At 43.9% G+C, this 21,290-nt stretch overlaps 1 protein-coding gene across 7 annotated transcripts in view; it reads right to left on the bottom strand.

Moving 5' to 3' along the window:
- The window catches only part of CLIP4 (CAP-Gly domain containing linker protein family member 4), a 49,831-nt gene extending 30,781 nt beyond the window's left edge, over nt 1-19,050 (bottom strand). The window contains exons 1-5 of one of the 7 annotated variants that reach the window (XM_053306624.1): nt 18,876-19,050; nt 11,317-11,464; nt 5,963-6,102; nt 5,237-5,330; nt 2,755-2,916 (exon numbers count right to left, since the gene is read on the bottom strand). In XM_053306624.1, coding sequence (XP_053162599.1) covers nt 2,755-2,916; nt 5,237-5,330; nt 5,963-6,102; nt 11,317-11,449 — 529 coding nt within the window. In that variant the 5' untranslated portion in view covers nt 11,450-11,464; nt 18,876-19,050. Of the gene's footprint in view, nt 1-2,754; nt 2,917-5,236; nt 5,331-5,962; nt 6,103-11,316; nt 11,465-11,551; nt 11,729-12,597; nt 12,619-17,209; nt 17,397-17,918; nt 18,249-18,477; nt 18,673-18,875 lie in introns of those variants that run through there. The other 6 variants (XM_053306613.1, XM_053306661.1, XM_053306604.1 and 3 more) reach the window with 6 other exon arrangements.
- Between the last annotated feature and the right edge of the window lie 2,240 nt (nt 19,051-21,290).

The following is a 21,290-nucleotide window of genomic DNA, read 5'->3' as shown; positions in this document are numbered from 1 at the left end:
TTGGTTTACATGAACCACCACCACATGGTCAGCCATTCACAGTCCAATTCACCTGTGAAGGGGAGGAGAGGTTCCGATTACCTCTTCATGGAGTTGGAGGGGAGAAGTCAGGGAGCACCTAGAGCTCTTTTTACCACCACTAGCTCCCAAACATAAATTATCACACCCTCTAACATAGGTGGCGGCATTCAGCTGCATTTCCTGTATCGGGAGTATAGTTGGAAAATTCTCCAAGAACTGGTTTGAAAAGAGAACGGTGCCCTCTCACTTTGGGGAAGGGAGAAATAATCTCTTTCCAAACCAAGATCAAGAGGAAGGAAAGAAGGAACCCTGTCCTCTCAAAATGGACTTCCCACTTTCACCAACTCACACTGCTATCCATTAAACCCAACTCAGAAGTAAAGAAGAATAGAAGAAGAATTTCCCTCAAAATGGGAGGGGGGGCTCTCAGTGGAGACAGAAGGGGTGTCATTTAAATGACTTATTTAGGAGTGAAGGGCTTTGGCCAGGACTATCCACTGCCTCCACTCTCCCCTACTTGCATTTAGTTTGAATTGATACAGTTCTCCCAAATAATCGCACAAGGGAGAAGAACACATTCTAAACATGCTAACTAGTTCCTGAGCACTATGAAGAAATCCTAATCGGGTTTTAGTATGTTAATACAGAAAGATAAAATGAGCTCATCCCTACTGCAAGAGCTCAATGTGTCGCTTTTTACACTGATCTCCAGATGTCATCTCTCGACTCAGTTATCTGCCTATCAAGCCCAATTCTAAGGACCTTATTGTTTTATTTAGACACCATTTTAAATGGCTGGCACTAAACAGTAGAAGACTAGGACCTCCAAACTGAGTCATAAGAGTCTCTTCAGGCAAAGAAAAGATATGGTTTTACCTCCAAGTTTATCTTCAGAAGGTTTGAGGACTTTAAATGAGACCACTCCACATGCCAACCATGCAACTTTCTGCATTGTGCAAACTTTAGAGTAATTAACATTAATCCTAGCTTCATGACTCAGATGACAATTTGCCATGAAGAGATGTGTGTATTCACTTTCAAACCAGAACTACACGTTATATGAACAAGGGTGCCAACAAAAATTAAGATCAAGTTCTTCTCCTCTCCCACATAATGTGATATCATGTTGCATATTTTCCCATCATAAACAGCCAATGAGGAGAAGCTGGGGAAAGCAGGAAAAGATGTCACAAGAAGTGTTACTATGCATTATGGAGAAACAGAGAAGTGAAACAGATAGTTTCCTGCAGTCTCTAGAATGGATTAGCTAGATTTTCCAACTGCAGTGCCGTTCTCTTAAAAAAAGTTATAAAACCAGGAAACAAGCAACTGAAATAAGTTTGCCTTTGTTTCTCCACTCTTGCATTACGTAACTAGCACGCTAGGATGGGAGTAAATCCAAAACATACACCTATTTTCTTTTCTCTCTATTTTCCCACCCATCCCCATTAGCAATTTACAAGTTCTTCAGCTCTTTCATATTTATTCTTTGGTCAAATAAAACATTTCCATATGACTATTAACAACATCCAACAGACTGATTCAGTGCATTACTCCACTCAAAGTGACAGTTGAAGAAGATTCGATTAATGAAATAATCACATGTATATAGAGAGTTACAGTTTATATAAAACCACCTGAAGATTAATGAAAAGATAACATGCAACCATTTTAATGGGGCATAACAACAGTTATGTGAAAGATACTTTGCAACTAGAATTTCTTACCCGAATGTTTTATTTGACCTGGCATGCAAATATTCCTTACTAACTTACAAAATTTAGGGGATTAGAGGAAGGGGAAACTTTTAAAAAAATGCATTTATGGCATATCAGTAAAAACCCAAAATGCCATGCTTCACATTGCTTTCCATATTCGTATTAAGATGTGAGTCTTAATCCAAATGGCAAATGCTAGAGGTAAGTGGAAGGCAATGGTTACAGAGTGAGTGAGTTAAATGTTCTAAAAAATCCAGGGCAACATAACATTTATTTATACACTGCCTGATATGTGCATCTCTAGGATGTATGGCAAGTACATCCATAAAAAAAAAAAATCAACTACAAAAAAGCAGCAATAAATAAAATAAAATAAAAGCAAGAGCATATATCATAAACCAGCAAAGAAAATAAACTAGAACAGCACTATAAGGGGGGGGGAGCGCAGAGGGAGACTCAGGAGAAATCTGGAAAGACCTGCCAGGAATAGCCATTGGACTAGCCAGATTGAAATTCCAAGTATTCTTCTAGCCATCCAGACACTGCAAGGGCAGAACTGGATGCATCAAGTCTGCCCCCTTCATATCATCTAGTAAAACCCATTCATGTCCTGATGCCCTCATGCTATGGGTTATCTTCCTCTAGCGGCAGCCAACAATATGGAGCAGGAATGGGGGAAATGTACACAATGGTGACATCAAACAACAAATATGTATATACCGCTTTTCAACAAAAGTTTCCAAAGTGGTTCATATAGAGAAATAATAAATAAATAATAACATACAGTTTGACTGTATATTACAGAGGAGGAGGAGACAAACTTGACATAGGGCTACCATTTCTGGTAGCAGTCCCATGTTATCACAACATCTAATTCAGCTCTAAAACATGCATCTTCTAGCATTATTCAGCTGTGAAAAGTAACACAGGAAACAGCCCTTTGAAGTGCAATGAAATTGACAAAAATGAGGACTATAGCATCCACTGCCATTACATTTAGAGATATGGTATTTACCTTTTGGCTTTGCATTTTTCAAAATGACACTAATGAGCTCTGGAACATCAAAGTAAGCAGCATAGTGCAAAGCATTCATATTTGTCCATCTGCTCCTCAAGTTGATGTCTGCACCCAAGTCAATAAGCTGAGAGGCAAATTTAGCAGCAGTCTCTATGTCCCCTGCAAAGCAGATATTTTTAAAAGGCATTTTAGATCTTGTTTTGTGAGTATTTAATAGGCTATTGCAACATGTTAGATAACTGAGCACCACATCCAAAGAATGTTGGCAACTTTACAGCAACAGTTCTAAAGCCAAGGCATTCCTAACAAGATGTTTCGGTACAAAATAATTTTTAGACTAGTCAGACAGCTTCTGCTTTTGAACACAGTGGAAAAAGCAGCCTTTGAGAAAGTAAAATGATACTAAGCTCTGCCACAAACTAAGAGCAGGTTTCCTATTAATTTCTAAATAAAAGATCTTCCCCGCAGGAGTTTAACTTGTGAAGCAGTCTTAAAATGCCCCAATTTAAGCCAAACTAAGACTTGATTTACAACTAAGCCTCTTAGTTGGGAATCAATCCATGCCATTCCCAATTTAAGAGGTTCATAGGATCTTCCTTACATAAGAATAGCCCTGCTGGATCAGACCCAGGGCCTATCTAGTCCAGCATCCCGTTTCACACAGTGACCCACCAGATGCCTCTGAGAAGCCCACAGGCAAGAGGTGAAGGCATGCCCTCTCTCCCGCTGTTGCTCGCCTGCAACTGGTATTTAGAGACATCTTGCCTCTGAGACTGGAGGTGGCCTATCGCCACCAGACTAGTAGCCACTGAGAGACCTGTCCTCTGTGAATTTGTCAAAGCCCCTTTTAAGGACATCAAAGCTAGGGGCTATCACCACATCCCATGGCAGAGAATTCCATAGATTAATTATGTGCTGTGTTAAAAAGTACTTCCTTCTATCCGTCCTAAATTTCAGTTTCATGAAGGGATTTCAGTACCCTAAATAGTTTAGTGTCATCCGCAAATTTGGCCTCTTTTCTGCTTGTAGATGACACTAAACTATTTAGGGTACTGAAATCCAAAACAGATTGTGAGGAACTCCAAAGGGATCTCTCCAGACTGGGTGAGTGGGTGACAAAATGACAAATGCAGTTCAGTGTAAGCGAGTGTGAAGTGCTGCATACTGGGGCAAAAAACCCAACTTCACATATACACTGATGGGGTCTGAGCTATCGGTGACTGACCAGGAAAGAGATCTTGGGGTCTTCTGCTTTGTTAGGACAGTGGGGCAAGTCAAAGCTTAGTTTGGCTGCCTATACCATTGATGCTAGAACAGTAGCGACTCCAGTAATGAATAGGATGAATACGACAAATATTTATATACCGCTTTTCAACCAAATTTCCCAAAGCGGTTTGGAAACTGTACAGTAACTGTACTGGTCTATCCACCAGCTATCACTGTTCTACCTTGCACTGCACAGGGCCAGTGCAGACCAGTCCATGACACTGTGGGCCACTTAGTCACAGGTGCAATGCCAATGCAGAACATCTGATAAAAACATGTGTGGCAAAACAAAGGTGCCTGTTGACTTATACAAGGCTAAAGTGGTGTAAAAATACAAACACTCTGACTTAACTGGATCATGACCCAGAGAATCCAGACATAGGTGCTAAAGCACTCATTTTTAAGTGAACAGCATTATTTTAGAAACGATCCCTCTGTGCTACAAAGTTCTATTTTAAAAAATATTAGCAGGATTTTAAACTAGTAAAATGCCAACATTTTTTGACAGGTACCACTTGCACAGTTTATGCCATCCTCTGCTATGAGTGAAAGACACCACAAAGCGATGTGTGGATGGCCACAAGAAAATGATAGGCCCAGAGAAAGATAGTATACTTTTGGAGAAGAGGATTTCCCTCAGGGGTAATTCTTTTAGGAGACTAGGAGGACAGGCTACCCACTCTGCCTCCAAACACCCTACTGAGTTCAGTGGCACATAACTACAATACAGTCAGGTTCCTTGATCCAAAGGATGCACAAGTCTTGGCTACTGATTGGGATGATGCTGCAGAAGCTCAATAATGTTCAACAGTAAGATTGATAAATTAAATGGGGATGTTCAAAATGCACTGTTTAACCAGGCTTTTTGTTAATTTTTAACTAGTTTTAAAGTGTTTGTATTATTTAAATGTTTAACTTTTGTAGGCCACCTTGAGACATATGTTTAGGCAATATATAAATGTGTCAAATAAATGCATAAATATAGATCAACTGTTAGGAGCGAAAGGAAGCAGGTGTATTCCCAGAGGCAGTTCATTTGATGCAATGATGACTATAGTACAGTACTTTCGCCTCCTTAGTGGCACAAAACCCATGCCAAGCAAAGATCTAGACTCAGAAGAAGTACAGCCAGGAAGAGAGATGGGGAAAGAACAGCTACTCCTCCTGCCACAAAGATAAATAGCCACCACTGATCACCAGTTTCTTCACTCACCAATACCATGAGCCCCTGACTTGCAGGTGTAATGCAAGAGAGTCATATCCGTCAGTCCATCTCTGTCATTCACATTGCAGCCTCTTTTAATTATCTGTGGAAATGGCGGAAGAAGACACTGAATCTGATGCAGTTACTTAATGTTTTACTTCCAGGCATGCAACATAGCGCATGCCTCACAGGGCACACCTCTTACAGTGCAGCAGAGCAACGGATTTCATGTTCATACTCTAACAGAGCAATTGTGTTATACTTTGCACAACAGAGAACAGAAAATGATCAAATGTCATCATCAGTGTTCACACCTTATAATTAGATACTTTTTCCCCTCCATCAGTACTAGCTTAACTCTTCAACTGTCAGGCCCAGGTATGTTACAACACTGCAGAAGAAGTGCTTACTGAAATATATTCAAAAAGCTTTTCATGCATAAAGTATTTGGTTATGTGTGTACAGCACATTGCAAAGTTATTAGAATGGCAGTGTGTTGGGGGGAGGGGATATTCCTCTGCCCACATCTTGGGGAACAAGCTGGCCCCTACTACACTTCTGTGGAGTTCACTGGCTCTTGCTAGAATCTGAGCTTTTAAGTTAACCAGTTAGGTTTCCAGCCCATAAGACTGCTGTGATGGCAACACAGTTGATAATATTGGCTCTCAAATACAAGCAGGACCGTTAGCTACACCATGTAAGTTTATATTTCTATTTTCAATCGAGCTTCCTCACCTCATTCCCAATTATATCAATGTTCTGTTGAACTTGCGGGACCCACTGTCGTAAGATGGCGAATAGTTCAGACACAGATGTTTGGGGGTTGAAAAGAATTTCCTGGCATGCTGCATCGTTGGGATCAAAAAAGGAGAACTCTATGGAAGGCCAAAAAAGAAAAAAAGAGTAGATTTAGGTTCTAAAAGAGTACCCAGGGTCAGGGAGAAACATGCCCACTCTCAATATATTTAAAGAACTGGTATGCACAGATGTTACTATTGAAATACTTATATCTAGTATGTATGACCAGCTAGAAAGTTTCTGATTTACTGGCAAATACTGTAGATTTATTGGGGTTTAATGAAAATATCAACTATATAAGAATATTCACTAACTTTTAAAAAACTTGCATTGCAAGCTACACAACAGTTCTACACAGCACAGAAAAATCATGATTACCACAATTAAAAATTACAATTAAGAAGAGTCAGGCTGAGAATACTTGTTGCACAGAGTTCTGTGTAACTTACCCGTGAACAGATTCTTCCTTAAAATGAAAAGCAACTACATAAGGATTTGGCATTAATGTTTCTCCAGTAGCTTCTGTTATTTGTAAATGGCAAAATTAGTCTCCAATTGGTATAAAGCCAACTTATCCAAGTTATGCGATCCATGAATGAGAGATTTTATTTAATTTAAGACACAATGTTCGGCTACTGGAACACTATTTTGATGTTCAAAGATTACCTGAACCAAACCCCTATGAATATGAATAGCTTTCTGATGTGTGTCCTTGACTTCAGATGTGGGACCAGGATGGCAAGGTCTGCCTGTTACTGCCCTAATACTCTGTCCAGCAGAGTGTCTGCTACACATTTTATTAACTATTCACACAGGGAGTCAGTTGTTGTCAAGGATCCAGCTGCTACTTTTGCCAGCCCATCTCCAACTAAAAGACTGGTCCAAGTCCTTCAGTAATATTTTCAAGGCCAAACCTTCTTAAAGTAATAGTGTCCTCATAAGACAGTATTCTCTCTTGTAATACTTGCTATTCATAAGGAAATATTTGCCAAGGTTTGGAACAAGTACCCACCAAGGAAGTGTTTAATGTAAATCTTAAAATTATTTGAAGCAGAACATTTCTGGCTAATTCAGTCAGAATTTAATTTAATTTAATCACAGTCCTTACATGGACTGTGGTACATCTTCCTAATTTACTAGGATGTTTGGATGATTTTTTAAAAATGATTTTTTTAAAAAGAAAATAAGGTTTTTCTTCTTCTTTATGCTTCATTCATTTAGTGAACAACACAGAACTCTGTGGCCCATTATTGCTACTTATGCAGTACCAGCTGTATACCTGGAAGATAGACCCTGTCCCAGATTCTCATAATCTAAAGTTTAGATTAGGGACCCTCAGGAACATATTTTTGGGAGGCACAGTGAGCATCCGAGGAAAGAGGAGATCTGATAAAATCACCTCTCCCATGTAGTGCTGGGGTAGCATTAGTCTGGATGTCAGCCATTAGCAACAGAAATAAAGCCTATCATTAGAAGCCTGTATTAGCATCATAGAAGTGGTTTACAGGCAATCTCCCATTTTCCTAGTTATCGAGAATATAGGAATTGCACAGGGCATAAGCAGCAGCACTTCACTACATCTTCATGAACTGCACTTGTGAGTTAGAGGAATTTAAGGATGTGGTTTAAATAAAAACCTATTGATATATGCAGCTGTTAGGAGTGGATAAACAGATCAATGTATTGACACTAAAAAGAACTGTACAGCTGCAGCTAGCCTTACTTATGGCAGAATTAAACATTTTTAGTAACTGCACAGTTAGGTCAGACATCAGGATGGCTATTAAAGGTAAAGTATGAGAACCAGCCACCTTCACCCCACATCAATCCAAGGAATATTTTCCTAATTAAGTGGATTAGTGTTGACAATTGGCTTCTTCGCAGCATGAAACCTAATATCAGGCACAGTTAGAGACAGTTATGGCACATAGAGACAGTTATGGGCAATGCACCCAGAGCTGGTCCAAATATCTCTGCATCAGGGCTACAGTTTAAGATTGGGTCTTCCTAGCCAAAACAACTAACATTTGGGAAATTTCCTTCTCAGCATACTGGTATAGGTTGGGGGACAACAGGCTGTGGGCATGGCTTCACAGCTCCAGGAAATCACTCACGGGCGGGGGGGGGAGTTCTACAGGTCCAGCGCATCCAGCACAGACCTACCACCACCATTGTTGCAAGGATCACAGACTTCAAACAGTGCTCCCTGGTAGTGCTGCTGGCCCTTTAATTATAAGAGCAGCAGGGTCTGGTGTGCCTGTTGGCAGGCAGGAAGTAGGAAGTGTGAAGGGGTGTGGCATTGAGCCAGGGAACACACCTGGAACTCCAGTTTTGTGCGATGTCTGAATGCAGCCCTTGTGTGTGCATGTCATTTATGATGCTAGCAATGATAAAAGGAGGAAAACTTTACTAGAATGTCATAGAAAAGGTTCAGACCACATAGCTAAAGCGGTAACCGGACTGCTAAAAGAATATTTGTAAACATTGCAAATAGGAAAAAGGGGAAGGGGGAGAGAAAAAGATTGTAATGGCTCTTTTTAGAACAAATGGAAACTAAATGCCTCGCTTAGCCAAAGGATGGAAATTGAAGGTCACTGAACTTCTGCCTTTCCCAGGCTATCACAGGGCTGCCTTATGGGAAAAGGAATACAATCGACACCCACAGCCAACTTGCAGCCATCTCACTGTGTGTATGAATTCATACAAGCCTACTCATACAGAGCTTCAAAGCAAAATCTGACAATCAAGCTTTGTGAGGAAGTATAATGGTGTAAACAGTTACCAAATATAATGCTGTACACAGTCACAATCCCTTGAAAAATATTCACACTTACTCCAACTAGAGAGATGAAGCACATGACATGACATATATAGGAAGCTGCCATATACCAAGTCAGACCACTGGTGCATCTAGCTCCATATTGTCTACACAGATTGGCAGAGGCTTCTCCAAGGTGGCAGGCAGGAGTCTCTCTCAGCCTTATCTTGGAGATGCCAGGGAGAGAACTTGGAACCTTCTGCATGCAGACAGGCAGGCACTCTTCCCAGAGTGGCTCCATCCCCTAAAGGGAATATCTTACAATGCTCACACATGTCTCCCATTCAAATGCAAACCAGGGCAGACCCTGCTTAGCAAAGAGGGCAATTCATGCTTGCTACCACAAGACCAGCTCTCCTCCAAGTCCTACTTGGAGATGCTAAGAGTTGAACCTGGGACTGTCTGCATGCAAAGCAGATGTTCTACCACTGAGCTATGGACACACGCCCACCACCACCACATCTCCAAAAGCTAGCAACTGAGGTCTTTTTAACTGGAGAGGCCAGGGAATGAACCTGGGAACACCTGCATGCTAAACCAGTGCTCTACTACTGAGCTACAGCCCTCTCAAAACCCGGAGGTACACATTTTTACTCTAATACTTCTGGCCTCTTGGCTCTAGAGGCCAAAAGTGCTTTAGTGCTCAAGGTATTTCATTCCACATGTCCCTGTGGTCAAACATGGGGATTTCCAGCAGTCCTGGTCCATTAATACTGTCTCACTTGTACCACTCAATATAAAGAGGAGAGTTCTTCTAAGTGCTTATACAGCAGCTCAACCTTGTTGTGCCCTGATTTGCAGGACATGTACCACCTTGGTAGTACCTAATCTTCATTTCTCGAGCCTGGAGTCACACAGCCACTAGCAAGGCAAATCACACTTCCCCCATGCCATTTTCCTGCCAAAATCACCTTTAAAAGGTACTGTTGCTCCAGACCAGAGTTTTTGTGGCTGCTTTTGGTGAAAACACATCTCCACACACACATAGACATGTGAAGGCCCAGGACTTCTTTTTTCTTTTCCCCAGGGCTTCACGCCTCTACACACATCAGGAACCCCAAGCATGGGATTCAGTGGTATATTTAACATGACATCCAGTTTGATCCTTAAAAGGCACACAAGCAGCGTATAGTATTCTCTAGGAGAATATACTACAGGACAGTAAGGGCATTTCCAGGTGATTAAAGAGACACAGTTTAATTTTTAATGCTTACTAGTTCTAAACCTGATTCAGTGTTAGGGTTGCAATAGCCCAGCACTACTGAATACACAGAAGATGGTCAATCTAGAGGGTAAACACACCGCTTTGAAATAACTACATTTTTAAAAGCAGTAGAAACATAAAAATGCACAAAAGGGCCTATTACTAACACAAGAAATTGAGTAGCCTTATTGGTGTTTGTTTTTATACACACACACACACCCCTCAGCACCATTTGTCACTTTGCTTTCAAAGGCTATGCTGGCACTCCCCCACTTGAGTGGTTCCTCGGAAAAATGCTCAGGCTCCAAAGAAGTGCAATAAAAGAAAAATAAAGTGTATGTTTAATGAAAAAGCCATCTAATAGCGCAATGGGGAAATGACTTGATTATCAAGCCAGAGGTTGCCGGTTCAAATCCCCGCTGGTATGTTCCCCAGACTATGGGAAACACCTATATCAGGCAGCAGCGATATAGGAAGATGCTGAAAGGCATCATCTCACACTGCACGGGAGGCGACAATGGTAAACCCCTCCTGCATTCTACCAAAGACAACCACAGGGCTCTGTGGTCACCAGGAGTTGAAAACGACTCAACAGCACACTTTACCTTTATCTTTAATGAAAGGTCTAAAGCTGAAATGAACAGAATTGAGAGATTATTTTTTTGTCTTGCCCACCTCCCAAAGAACCCAATGCAGCAAACATAGCTCCCCCTACCAACTTTTTAAGTGTAAGAATCCTGTGAGACAAGTTAGGTCAAGAAAGAATGAATGGCTCAAAGTCACCCAGCGAGCAGCACGGCTGAACAAGGACTCCCAATCACTCTGTTCACTACACCATACTGGCTCTAGCAGATGCAGTATCATGGAGACTCACTAAAAGGCTTCCATGACACATCGTTCCAGGCTGTACTAGGTGGACTTCCCAGGAGAAGAATTAAATTCCCCTAGCACCAAAATATTGTTTGCCTTGAAAATGTGTTTTACCCACAGTTAAACATGCTATGTTGCAGAAAGACATCTAGATCCTTTATACATTAATTGCATAATTAAGTGGTTTCCGAACAAGCCCCTAAAATTCTAAACAATGTGCTACAATATATACCAACTGTCATATTATAGTTTCACTTTCCACATTTTAATTAGAAAAAAATGTGTGCACTGTTTTGAAACAGAATTCTGATTTCAAATTCAGAATACCCCTTTGAGATCCATTTGTATACATCTTCCCCACTTGCTCTGAAAATTCTCCCATCCTACAAATATCCTTACCACATTCAGAAGGCATTGGTGCTGCAGAAACTGAATAGGTAACTGTATCTTCAGATCCTGGGATAAAATACTGGTATCTTCTAGTCAATGAATCTCCTTCTGTAGGAGGGTCAGGAAGATTCTCTATGGTCATCTTCTAGGAAGCCACCTTTAACCAGAGAAAAAGGAGAATTCAAAAAGCATATATGGCACAGCATACCATAATCTTCTATTTATATAATCCTCTAAGGCATACCCATGGCTCATCCTGTGCGTGGCAGCTCTCGTGAGAGTTCACGAGCAGAAGCACCTGACTGGGCAGTGGAGATTCCATATGCAGATAGGGAGGAGGAGCCTGTAATGGTTAGGTCAGTTGGAATGCTACTGTTACTGGTCGGAAAATGTTCTTGATTGTAGAGGAGATGAATACACACACACAGAGGTCATGGGGGAGGAAAGAGCCCCTTCAGGCTGCCGCTGTGTGAATTAGATGAGGAAACAAGATCTGTTAATTCAGGAAGGCGGGGGAGAGAGGGGTGGAGAGTGAGTGGAGAACCAGAGAAAAAGGAGGGGAAGAGGGAAAGGGTTAAGGGCAAGGGACGGGCCTGAGCCTGTCAATGGCCTGAGGGGAACAAGCAGCCATGGTGGCAGTGGCAACAAGGAAGGGCCCAGTCAACCACTGCTGCTGTATGGAGCTACCGAGGCTATTGGCGGAGGGAGACAGGTAGGCAAGGGATAGTCCCGGGCCTGTCAGTGGCCTGAGGGGAACGAGCAGTCATGGCGGTGGCGGCAGCAAGGAAGGGCCCTATCAACCGCTGCTGTTGCTGCTCCTGTGGGGAGGAGCAGGAGCAGGGCTTGGGCAAGGGTGGGGAGATCTCTAGGGATAGGAGGCTGCAGCTTGGCCAGTAACCGTCAGCAATGCTTCAGCCATGATCAAGAGGGTTGAGGGGGGTGGAGTAAAGGGATGGAGGAGTGACCAAGAGGGTGAGGGAGATGGAAGCAACCAGATGGAGGAGGAGCAGGAGTGTGGCTCAGGTGAGGGTGGAGAGATCTCCGAGGTGAGTGGGGCTGTGGCAGAGGGTGAGGGGAGCGATCAAGTACTATCGTGTAGATGCTCTGCACAGGTTAAGCTAGTTTATATTATAAAATGCCATTTACATGAACATGTGGATTTTCAAATACGCCCAAAATTTAATCACCAAAGTTCATTAGGGAGTATAACGCCCATTATCACCACTTGCTAAAATATGGAGTGCACATTAAGACATTCCCCCTGAAGACCCTTCTGAACACCCAACTTACTGCATTATCTCAAAAGTCATTTTACTGGATTCTGCAAGGAGGACTGAGCAAAAAGAAAGGTGTTGGCAGCAGAAGGGCTGGCACAGATTCTGTATGTCCACACAATGTCTGATGTGAAGTCTGAAAACTGGTTCCATCCTTTTTAAAAATAAAAAAAGCTAGCTCTCCCAGGCCCAGAGACAGACTCAATGTGTGTGAACAGCACCTTCTGACTCTTCAGTAAGCAAGAGGAACAAACGGGGTTTTTTCCCCTTGACTATTGACAACACACTATTAACTGCACTCAAGAATGAGACATAGCTCTAATACAGCACTTTAGGCATCATGCCACTGTGTAATTGCCATGTAGCATTTACAGGGTTTGCCAGGACACTTCAGTGTTGGGAGAAACTCCCAGTGCAGCATAATCCATGGAACAGAATGCTTCTGCCACAGAAAAAATTTACATAAGTTATCTGGGTCAAGTCCATGCAGAAGTATTATAGAAGACCATAAGACTTTAAGAATATATCTATACTATAATTTGTATTTACACACACACACACACACACACACCCCATAGGTCTCAGAAGTATGACACGGGGACACCCCCTTGTTGCCTGCTAAAAGCAGAAGTAACTTCCACGCATGTGCCCGCTGCTGCTGCTGTGCACGCACGTCACTGTGACGTGAGTGGTGTGCGTGGCAGCGGGCGCATGCGCGGAAGTTACTTCAGCTTTTAGCAGGCAACAAGGGGGCAGGGGCGGCAGGGAGGAATGCTGCTGCCCCAAAGATTTTGCCTTAAAATGGAGCACCGGAGGGGGGAAAGCGGCGGGAGGGGTAAGTACAACCTCCCCGCCTTTAAAGCAACACACACACACCCCAGCATCAGACTATCGGACCAGCGAACCAGTTCGCAGGCCTCTAACATGACCTGCATACTGGTTCGTGCACATCCCTAGTGATAAATGCAATCAATACTCATTTGCAAATGTGGTATATAAATAATTTACATGGCTTGCCAATGTCTAGTCAGAAAGACAATGGCAAGACGAAATTTGGCATATCATACCTTTTAAGAATGCGTTGGATTGCTCTTTTTATGTATAAAATGCAAAAGATGCATTGAGATATATGTTTAATAAAACTCACCAATTAGCCTTTCAACTCAATTAACCCATAAATGAATGTATGCTTTGTAGTCGCAATGGGAAACCAAATAACCCAATAAATGACTCACAGTCACCACTCTCTGGATTAACTTCAGTGATCTGGCATGTTCAGTGACTTGTAGAGTCCACCCAACAGATCCCTCTCAAACTAGCTTGACTCAGTTCCCAGGGGGACTACAGAAGTCAATGTTTACCGAAATGAGTTAGTTGTCCAAGTTTACATTCTTATCACACAAGATTATACACAGCAAAGACTTTACCAACCAGCAGTCAACTTTTCTATGCAAAAGTGATACAGTTTCAAAAGACAAGTGTGCCTGTCAAAACTGATTTCGTATCCAAACTAAGTAGCACTTATATTACACCACTGCATACAGTACAGTAAATACGAGAAGAACTGCATGCAATCTACTGATGGCTGTGAGCAATGCAAATTAATACCTACTAAAAAAGAAATCAGATATTTAACTTGGCATGGAAAGAATTAAGCATTCTTTATCTGACAACTTAAAGAAAGCTTCCTAGTATATTAGCTAGTGTGTGATATTTTTGGATGTTTAAAGATGTTCTTCCAGAGTCAAAGCCTATACCCTAGAGCAATTTCATATCTAGATAAACTACTGGCTGAAAATTATCGACCAACGGGAAGAAAGCACTTATAGCTATAAGAGAAGCTACCTGGTTAGTCCACTACAGAGGAAGAAAAGTATTAGGATTTACTTTATGGCCCTGTTAGGACATAGTGACAAACCACAGGTAGACAATGCTGTGGTCAATCTGTGAAGCTGAGAATTATGCCACAGATGACTGATCAACTATGGTTTGGCAACCTCCAGTTTCTGGACTGAGGAACACCTCCCTCTTCCTAGTTCGTACAGGTTGCATCCCAGCATGCTCTGTTCTTCCCAGTTGGGGAGGAAGGGACAGGAAGAGAGGATTGGGCCCTTTCCTTCCACTTTTACTGGTTAAAGACAGACTGCACAAGTGTTCCCTCTGCTTCCCCCCACCCACCCATATGTGTGCAGAATGAGTTGTATTCTGGGTGTCAGTATCAAGGCAGTATGTGTGCATGTGCATTCAGAATGGTGCCTTCCTCATCAGGATCTAAAAATATGGAATGCTGAGACTGCATGACTGGTGGCGATTTTCCAAGTAGATGGTTAGAGGAGCAGGGCATAGGGCTCTATCCTGGTCTCTTCAGGTGAGGGAAGAGGTAGAAAGATAGGAGCGTCTACCTCATGCAGGCAAAGCCAGCGGTGTGCAGGAAGGGTGTAGTCATCAACCATAAGCAGGCAAAGCAAGCAACATGGAATACAAGTGGGACACAGGTCTGGGCGGAAACCTCCTGCATTAAAATAAAGTCACATGCAAGCCCTCATTCTGAAGATGGAAGGGTGGGGGGACTAAGATGTGTATGGTCAGAAATGTGTCCACTTGTTTCTGTTACTAGGGCTTAATGTGTTTGTATACAAAGTACTGCAGTGATGAATTGTCAGAGAGCTCTCCTGCTGTCTCCATCTTGTCCTCCCCCCCACTTTTTTTGTGCTCAGAGAAAACGCAAGGTCCGAAGCACAGAGGGGAAAGCAGGGTTGCTCCAATGTGGCTCTGTCCCTTTTAATACATGAACTCTAGAGAAATGGCATCCCTGTTGCCAAGCAGTGGCAGGAGAAGTAAGGAGATAGAAGAGCATCCACTCCAAGAGGTGGTCAGTGAGAAACATGGCCACCCTAGAACTGATGCATTTTGGGGATGCTCTGAGCCAACCTCTCTATCACCGTGGGAGGAGCTTGTGCACAAAACCCAGGTTATAGTGGAAGCAGAATTCAAATGACACAATGGTACCTTTGAACCTCCGGTTTCAGTAGCAAAACTCACCACAGACAGAGGGTTCGAATTCAGGTTTCTAAGCAAAAATGAGCTGTGGTTAGGTGACAAAACTGCGACTTCACACATCAGTACAGATATAGGAAGCTACCCGATACCTAGTCAGACCATTGGTCTATCTAGCTCAGTATTGTCTACATAGACTGGCAGTGGCATCTCCAAGGTTGCAGGCAGGAGTCTCTCTCAGCCCTGACTTGGAGATGCCACGGAGGGCACTTGGGACCTTCTGCATGCATGCATACATGCACGTGCTCTTCCCAGAGTGATTCCATCCCCCAAGGGTAACATCTTACAGTGTTCACACATGTAGTCTCCCATTCAAATGCAACCAGGGTGGACTCTGCTTAGTGAAGAGGGACAATTCATGCTTGCTACTACTACAAGACCAGCTCTCCTGGACAATCACAAACTCCAATATCTGGCACATTTACCTCTGGTTTGGCGTTATGTCTGTTATGGCATTATGAATATCCAAACGGCATGGGATACAAGCATTACTTCAGTCTAGGTCATGAACTTGCAACTACCAATGTTGAATACTGTCTTTGCCAGATTGATAATTTTCCATAAGTGGCAACACTCCTACCAATTAAGAATAAAGTCTACTTCTCTTAACCAGCAGTCAGTGAGGAAAAACAAGGACAATCATCACAACTACCTATGATGTTTGTTTTTGTTGAGAAAACCAAATCCAGTGGTCCAGGAGCAGGATCATACAACTGGAGGAAGATTCTTCTACCACATGAAGATGGGGCTTAACCTTGAGGATTGTGCATCTTCACACTACCGGGTAAAACTAGTGCACCATTTAAAATTAATCTGTAGCTCTGCCATATCAATACTACCAAATTTCTTTTACTTCTGCTTCACAAAGGACACGTGCACTTCACTTAGAGACAGAGATAGGTTCAAGTAACAGCTAGATTCCATATGGTGGAGGTGTGGGGGGCACCATTATTTGTCCCTGCAGTCCTCAGTGCTGCCTGAGACCTGTTTTGTACCTAGCATTGTAATCTAATTTAGTCTAACACCTCCTAGACTGCACCTGAAGACCATTACAAACTGCAGACCACAGGGCTTCAACTTCATACCCACCTCTCCCATCTCCCTTGTTTTGCTTAATTAACCATTATTAATAAGACTTCTGGAACTCTTGCTCGCTACTTCTTGACATTTTAATCAGTTCTAATAGAAATATTGCCTTGTTTGGCTTTTCAAATTTCTCCCTCATGCGTCATCACCGCTCTCTAATATTATTGTAAGCAAAAGCAATATACCCATTTCCCCTTCCCCCATCCCATTCTATAGCTCTGATTACTTTAAAGCACTGCTTCAAAAGGCTTACCTATACAAGGCCTAAAATGTAATGTCTCTAAGTCACTTCCATGCCTTGCCCTGTGGCGAGCAGAAGTGGGCGAAAGAGAAACAACAAGAACAACAACAGGGGTGCGTTTGGCCTTGCCCAGAACTTGACATGCTCACATCAAACTTAAGGCAGCAGAGAAACTGCTAAAAGTCTACAGACTTGCCACAAACAAGCACTTCACAGACAAGGGGTTCTGAAGGTGAAAACTCACATAAATGCAGCAGGCTATGCGACAAAAGTCTGCCCATGAGGGTGACTTCCCTCAGAATACAGGACACACACGCCATCCCGCCCCACCATGCCTCTCTTATGCCAACCCCATTACGCACCCAGGAGCCACCCCGCAGCACACACAGTACGTTCAGTCCATTCCTCCCCGCAAGGCAGCTACCGACCAGATCTTGCTGGCTCCTCCTAGCCCTCACAGTGACCTCTGGCTCTTTGCCTGTCAGCTACACCTACACACTGCTGTCATTCACTTCTCCTTTTTCTGCTTCCCCAGAAGGTGGGAGTTTGTAGAAGTCACTTTTCACAGTAGGCTGGTTGATTCCCAGGGAAACAGCACCCCAGATCATCTGTGCGTCGGTTTCTCTCCCCTAAGGGCAGAGATGCCCCCCTCCCGGCTCTGCCAACCCACTCCACGTGGGCGTGTTTGAGGAGTCCTCCTTTCAGACAAGCAATCTCCTACCCCGCCGCATCACAGAAGTCAGCTTCTTTCCCCACTCCCAGTCAGTTGCCTTTCGCTTCCCCCGCCAATGCAATGCCCTAGCCCCACAGCGACCCCTCGCCTTTGGGGAGGCGCTCCCACCACCATCAAACCTCCCCCCTCCAGAGAACCCGCAGGGTGACAGGCAGAGGAGAGGGCGGCCCCTCACCCCCACTCTTCCCAACGGACCTCCGCCCTCCCCAGAGCCTTTTACCTGTCCTCTCCGCTAGCAGAGGAGGGAGGCGAGGAAGATGCTCCTGCCCTCCCTCCAGGCGCTGCTGCCGTCCGCTGCTCAGGCACTGGGGGAGGAGGGCTCCGGAGGCTGCCTCGCTCCTCTCCCGCGCCCCGCCCCCAGGCACCTCCGTCCATCAGCCACCCTCCCGAGAAGGAACCGCGGCGGAGCGCAGCGCCGTGAAATGCCCTTAGCTTGTCAAATTTCCTTTGCTCAGATGCAGCGGAGCATGCTCAGTCTCGCCCAAAGAAGCTGCTTCCTGTTTTCTGCCCACAACTCCTTTGGAATTTTCTTGTTCTTCAAAGCGGGAAGCGAAGGAATAGGAAACAAATCCCCATTTCTCTGAACAGCATCAGATTCTATTGCTTGCGTCATTTTGAACCCCAAGAACTCTGAAAGAAGGACTACAGCAGTGTTTGTTAGGGGAAATCTGAAGCGCTCTGAAATGCCTGGGGAGAGCTGGCAAGCAAAGAGCATGCTCAGTCTCTCCAAATGTAGTCAGTGCCCTTACCCTGATGATAAAACTATGAAAAATTCTTACCCTTCTGAAATCCAAGTTCCTTCTACTTATATTGGCCACGCTCTCCTATCAATGCCTTACTTGCATTGGTAGGAGAATTGCAGTTACATAAACATTTCCCTTTCTCTTTTTTTATTAGATGGGTTCTTTTTTCTTTGTTTGCCATTGAATTCCAACCAAGCTGCACATACATGAAGACCTGAGACCTTCTGCGTGACCTGAGAAAAATGCCTCTGCGCGCTCGAGGACATTTCATGCTACAGCGACAGCGTTTAAGCTCCGCCCTCCACATACATACTCGACCTTTCCCCCCTCCCCGCTCTTTTCCAAACGTTCCGTTCTCCGCCTAGCCAATCGGCGACCTTAGCCCCGCCCCAAAAGCCATGATATTTGCATACGGAGTACGCTAGCCCCTGTACCTCTTCCTGGTAGTTTGCCGCCTGCAGCGCCCGCTTGTCTTTCAGCTCTTAGGAAATGTCACATTGAGCCACGCCCATATTCTTCAGCGGATCCCCCCTCCCTCGCTTTCTCAATTCTTTTTTCTTTAGGTGCTGAAAAGGAGGCAGGAGGTGCGCGTGGGCTGCAACGGCATAGGCTCGTGCGTGCTCCTCACCCACCCCCAACTATCTTGATATGTACACACATTTTTAGCATCCTGGCTTGGAGACGGTTTTAAGAGCGTCACAAAGTGATAACGTTGCAACGCGTAGGATCAGGACTGTATTAAGGGATAGGAAGCGCCTTGAACGCCGGGAATGAATGTTATAGCGGGATTAATGTATACTCCATGTGCTTGAATAACTTTGCAGGGGGCGGGGGAATTCTGTTCCAAAGGAATTTTGCCATATGGAAACTCGGTGCTCAGCAAGCTGGAAGAGTTTTAATTACTGCTGTCTCTTTCCCCCCTAATGTCGCATGGAGTGGGGAACTTTTTACTGCACTTAATAAGCAGTTTTAGGTTATAGGCCTATGCACTATAGTCGGGAGTAAGGTTGGGAGTAAGTTCTGCTCAGCGGAATGAGATGACTACGTAGGAAGCTGCAGGGGCAGCTAGGGGAGAGAGGGCCCGTGTTCATTCCTCTCTCTGGTGGCCTCCCAGAGTGAGGGAGATAATGAAGAAAATAGGGAGGGATGGAGCTGGAGGACACTCAGGAACTGGGGGCCATGTTCTTTGAACCCTTTCGCTCAATTATAGCTATGCCCCCTGGGAAGCTGCCTTTTTACTGTTGGTTCATCAGTGTGGTCTGCTCTGGCTGGCAGCAGTTTTCCAGAACTTTGGATGGGTATTTCCCATTATGCCAGGGATTGAATTTGGGATCTTCAGCATGCAAAGCACTGGGGCACTAAGCTAAGACCTCGTCTCCTTATTTTTTTCCACATTCCAAATAAACATGCATAAGATTGTGTTGCAAGTTGCCTTACACTTCTGTGCAATTAATTTCTGTATTCAGCTTGTGAGAGACCATGGCTGCAATCCAATGCAGACCTACCTGGGAATGAGTTCTGTTGACCACTTTGGGAGTTACTTCTGAGTACTACAAATAATTAGGGATGTCCACAAACTGGTTCATGCACTCCTGGGAGGCGGGGGGGGTGTCCTTTAAGGGGCAGGGAGGGTGCCCTTACCTGTCCCCTTCCCCACACCGCCGCTCTCCCCAAAAGTGTTGGCATAGGGCTGCAGCGTACCTCCCTGCAGCCCCAGTCAGCGTCGTACCAGAAAAGGCCGACGCGCCCCACCTCCAAATCGGCTCGAACACTGCCATTCAAAACCGGTTCAGCGCTCCAGAAAAGGAGTGCTGAACCAATTCGTGAACATCCTTACTACTAATATTTATATACCACTCTTCAACCAAAGTTCTCAAAGCGGTTTGTATAGAAAAATAAATAATACATAGTTAAAATGCTCCCCTGTCCCCAAAGGTTCACAGTCTAAAAAGAAATATAAGGTAGACACCAGCAACAGCCACTGGAGGAATGCTGTGCTGAGGTTAGATAGGGCCAAGTGCTCTCCCTGATCAATATTTATTTATTTATTTTATTTTATTAAATGTAAGAGAATCGCCACTTTTAAAAGTGTCTCTTTGCTCAGAGTGTCTCTGCGCAAAGTGTCTCTTTGCCCAGTGTCTCTTTGCTCAGTTAGCAGGGGCTATGCGCATGTTAAGAGTAAACATGCATCTCTCTTGAGCTGGTACTCTCCCGAGCCAGTGTTTCTTCAACGGAAAGGGGCAAGTATTTTGATCCATAGTCAGCTTTGCTGGCGGGCCAACTGGTGCCACTTTTAAAACAGGAGTGAGGATGATGTCCCAAGGCCCCATCCACAGCTAGCAAGTCCTAATGCTCCAATTCACCTCTTTTTTCTTTTGGATTGGCAACAGGGAGGAGGCATCACCTGGGAGGGGCAGATTGGACCAGGTTGCTGACACCGCCCTTACTGATAATAAAAGTGAGGGTTTCCAAGATCCTAAAGTGTCAGCCACCTGGACCAGCTGACATTGGTTGAAAAAAGAGGAATAGGCCACTGGAGATGCAATGACCTAGGCAGAGCTGTGTATGTACAGCAATACATCCAATAGGGTTTCAGAAAGGGGTACAGTACTTAGAAGGAAAGTGATTTCATGAATTCTGAGAAACATTAGTGTAGCCCAGTCTTTTCTTTCTCTGCCATCTTATGCTTGTTTTTTTGGTGGTTTTTTTTTTTTTTTGAGTGGGTGGTTTTGTTTTGTTTTTTAAAACTGTGTTAATGAAGAATTAGGAATATTAGTATGAATAGGATTGTTTGCTTTTCAAAAAAAACCCATATCACAGTTGGAGTTGCAGCTCCAGTTACATTGCCT

Source organism: Hemicordylus capensis, chromosome 1 (assembly GCF_027244095.1).
Source record: "Hemicordylus capensis ecotype Gifberg chromosome 1, rHemCap1.1.pri, whole genome shotgun sequence".
NCBI lineage: Eukaryota > Metazoa > Chordata > Lepidosauria > Squamata > Cordylidae > Hemicordylus > Hemicordylus capensis.
Note: the sequence above shows the minus strand (reverse complement) of the source record. Positions and strands in the feature narration are given on the sequence as shown.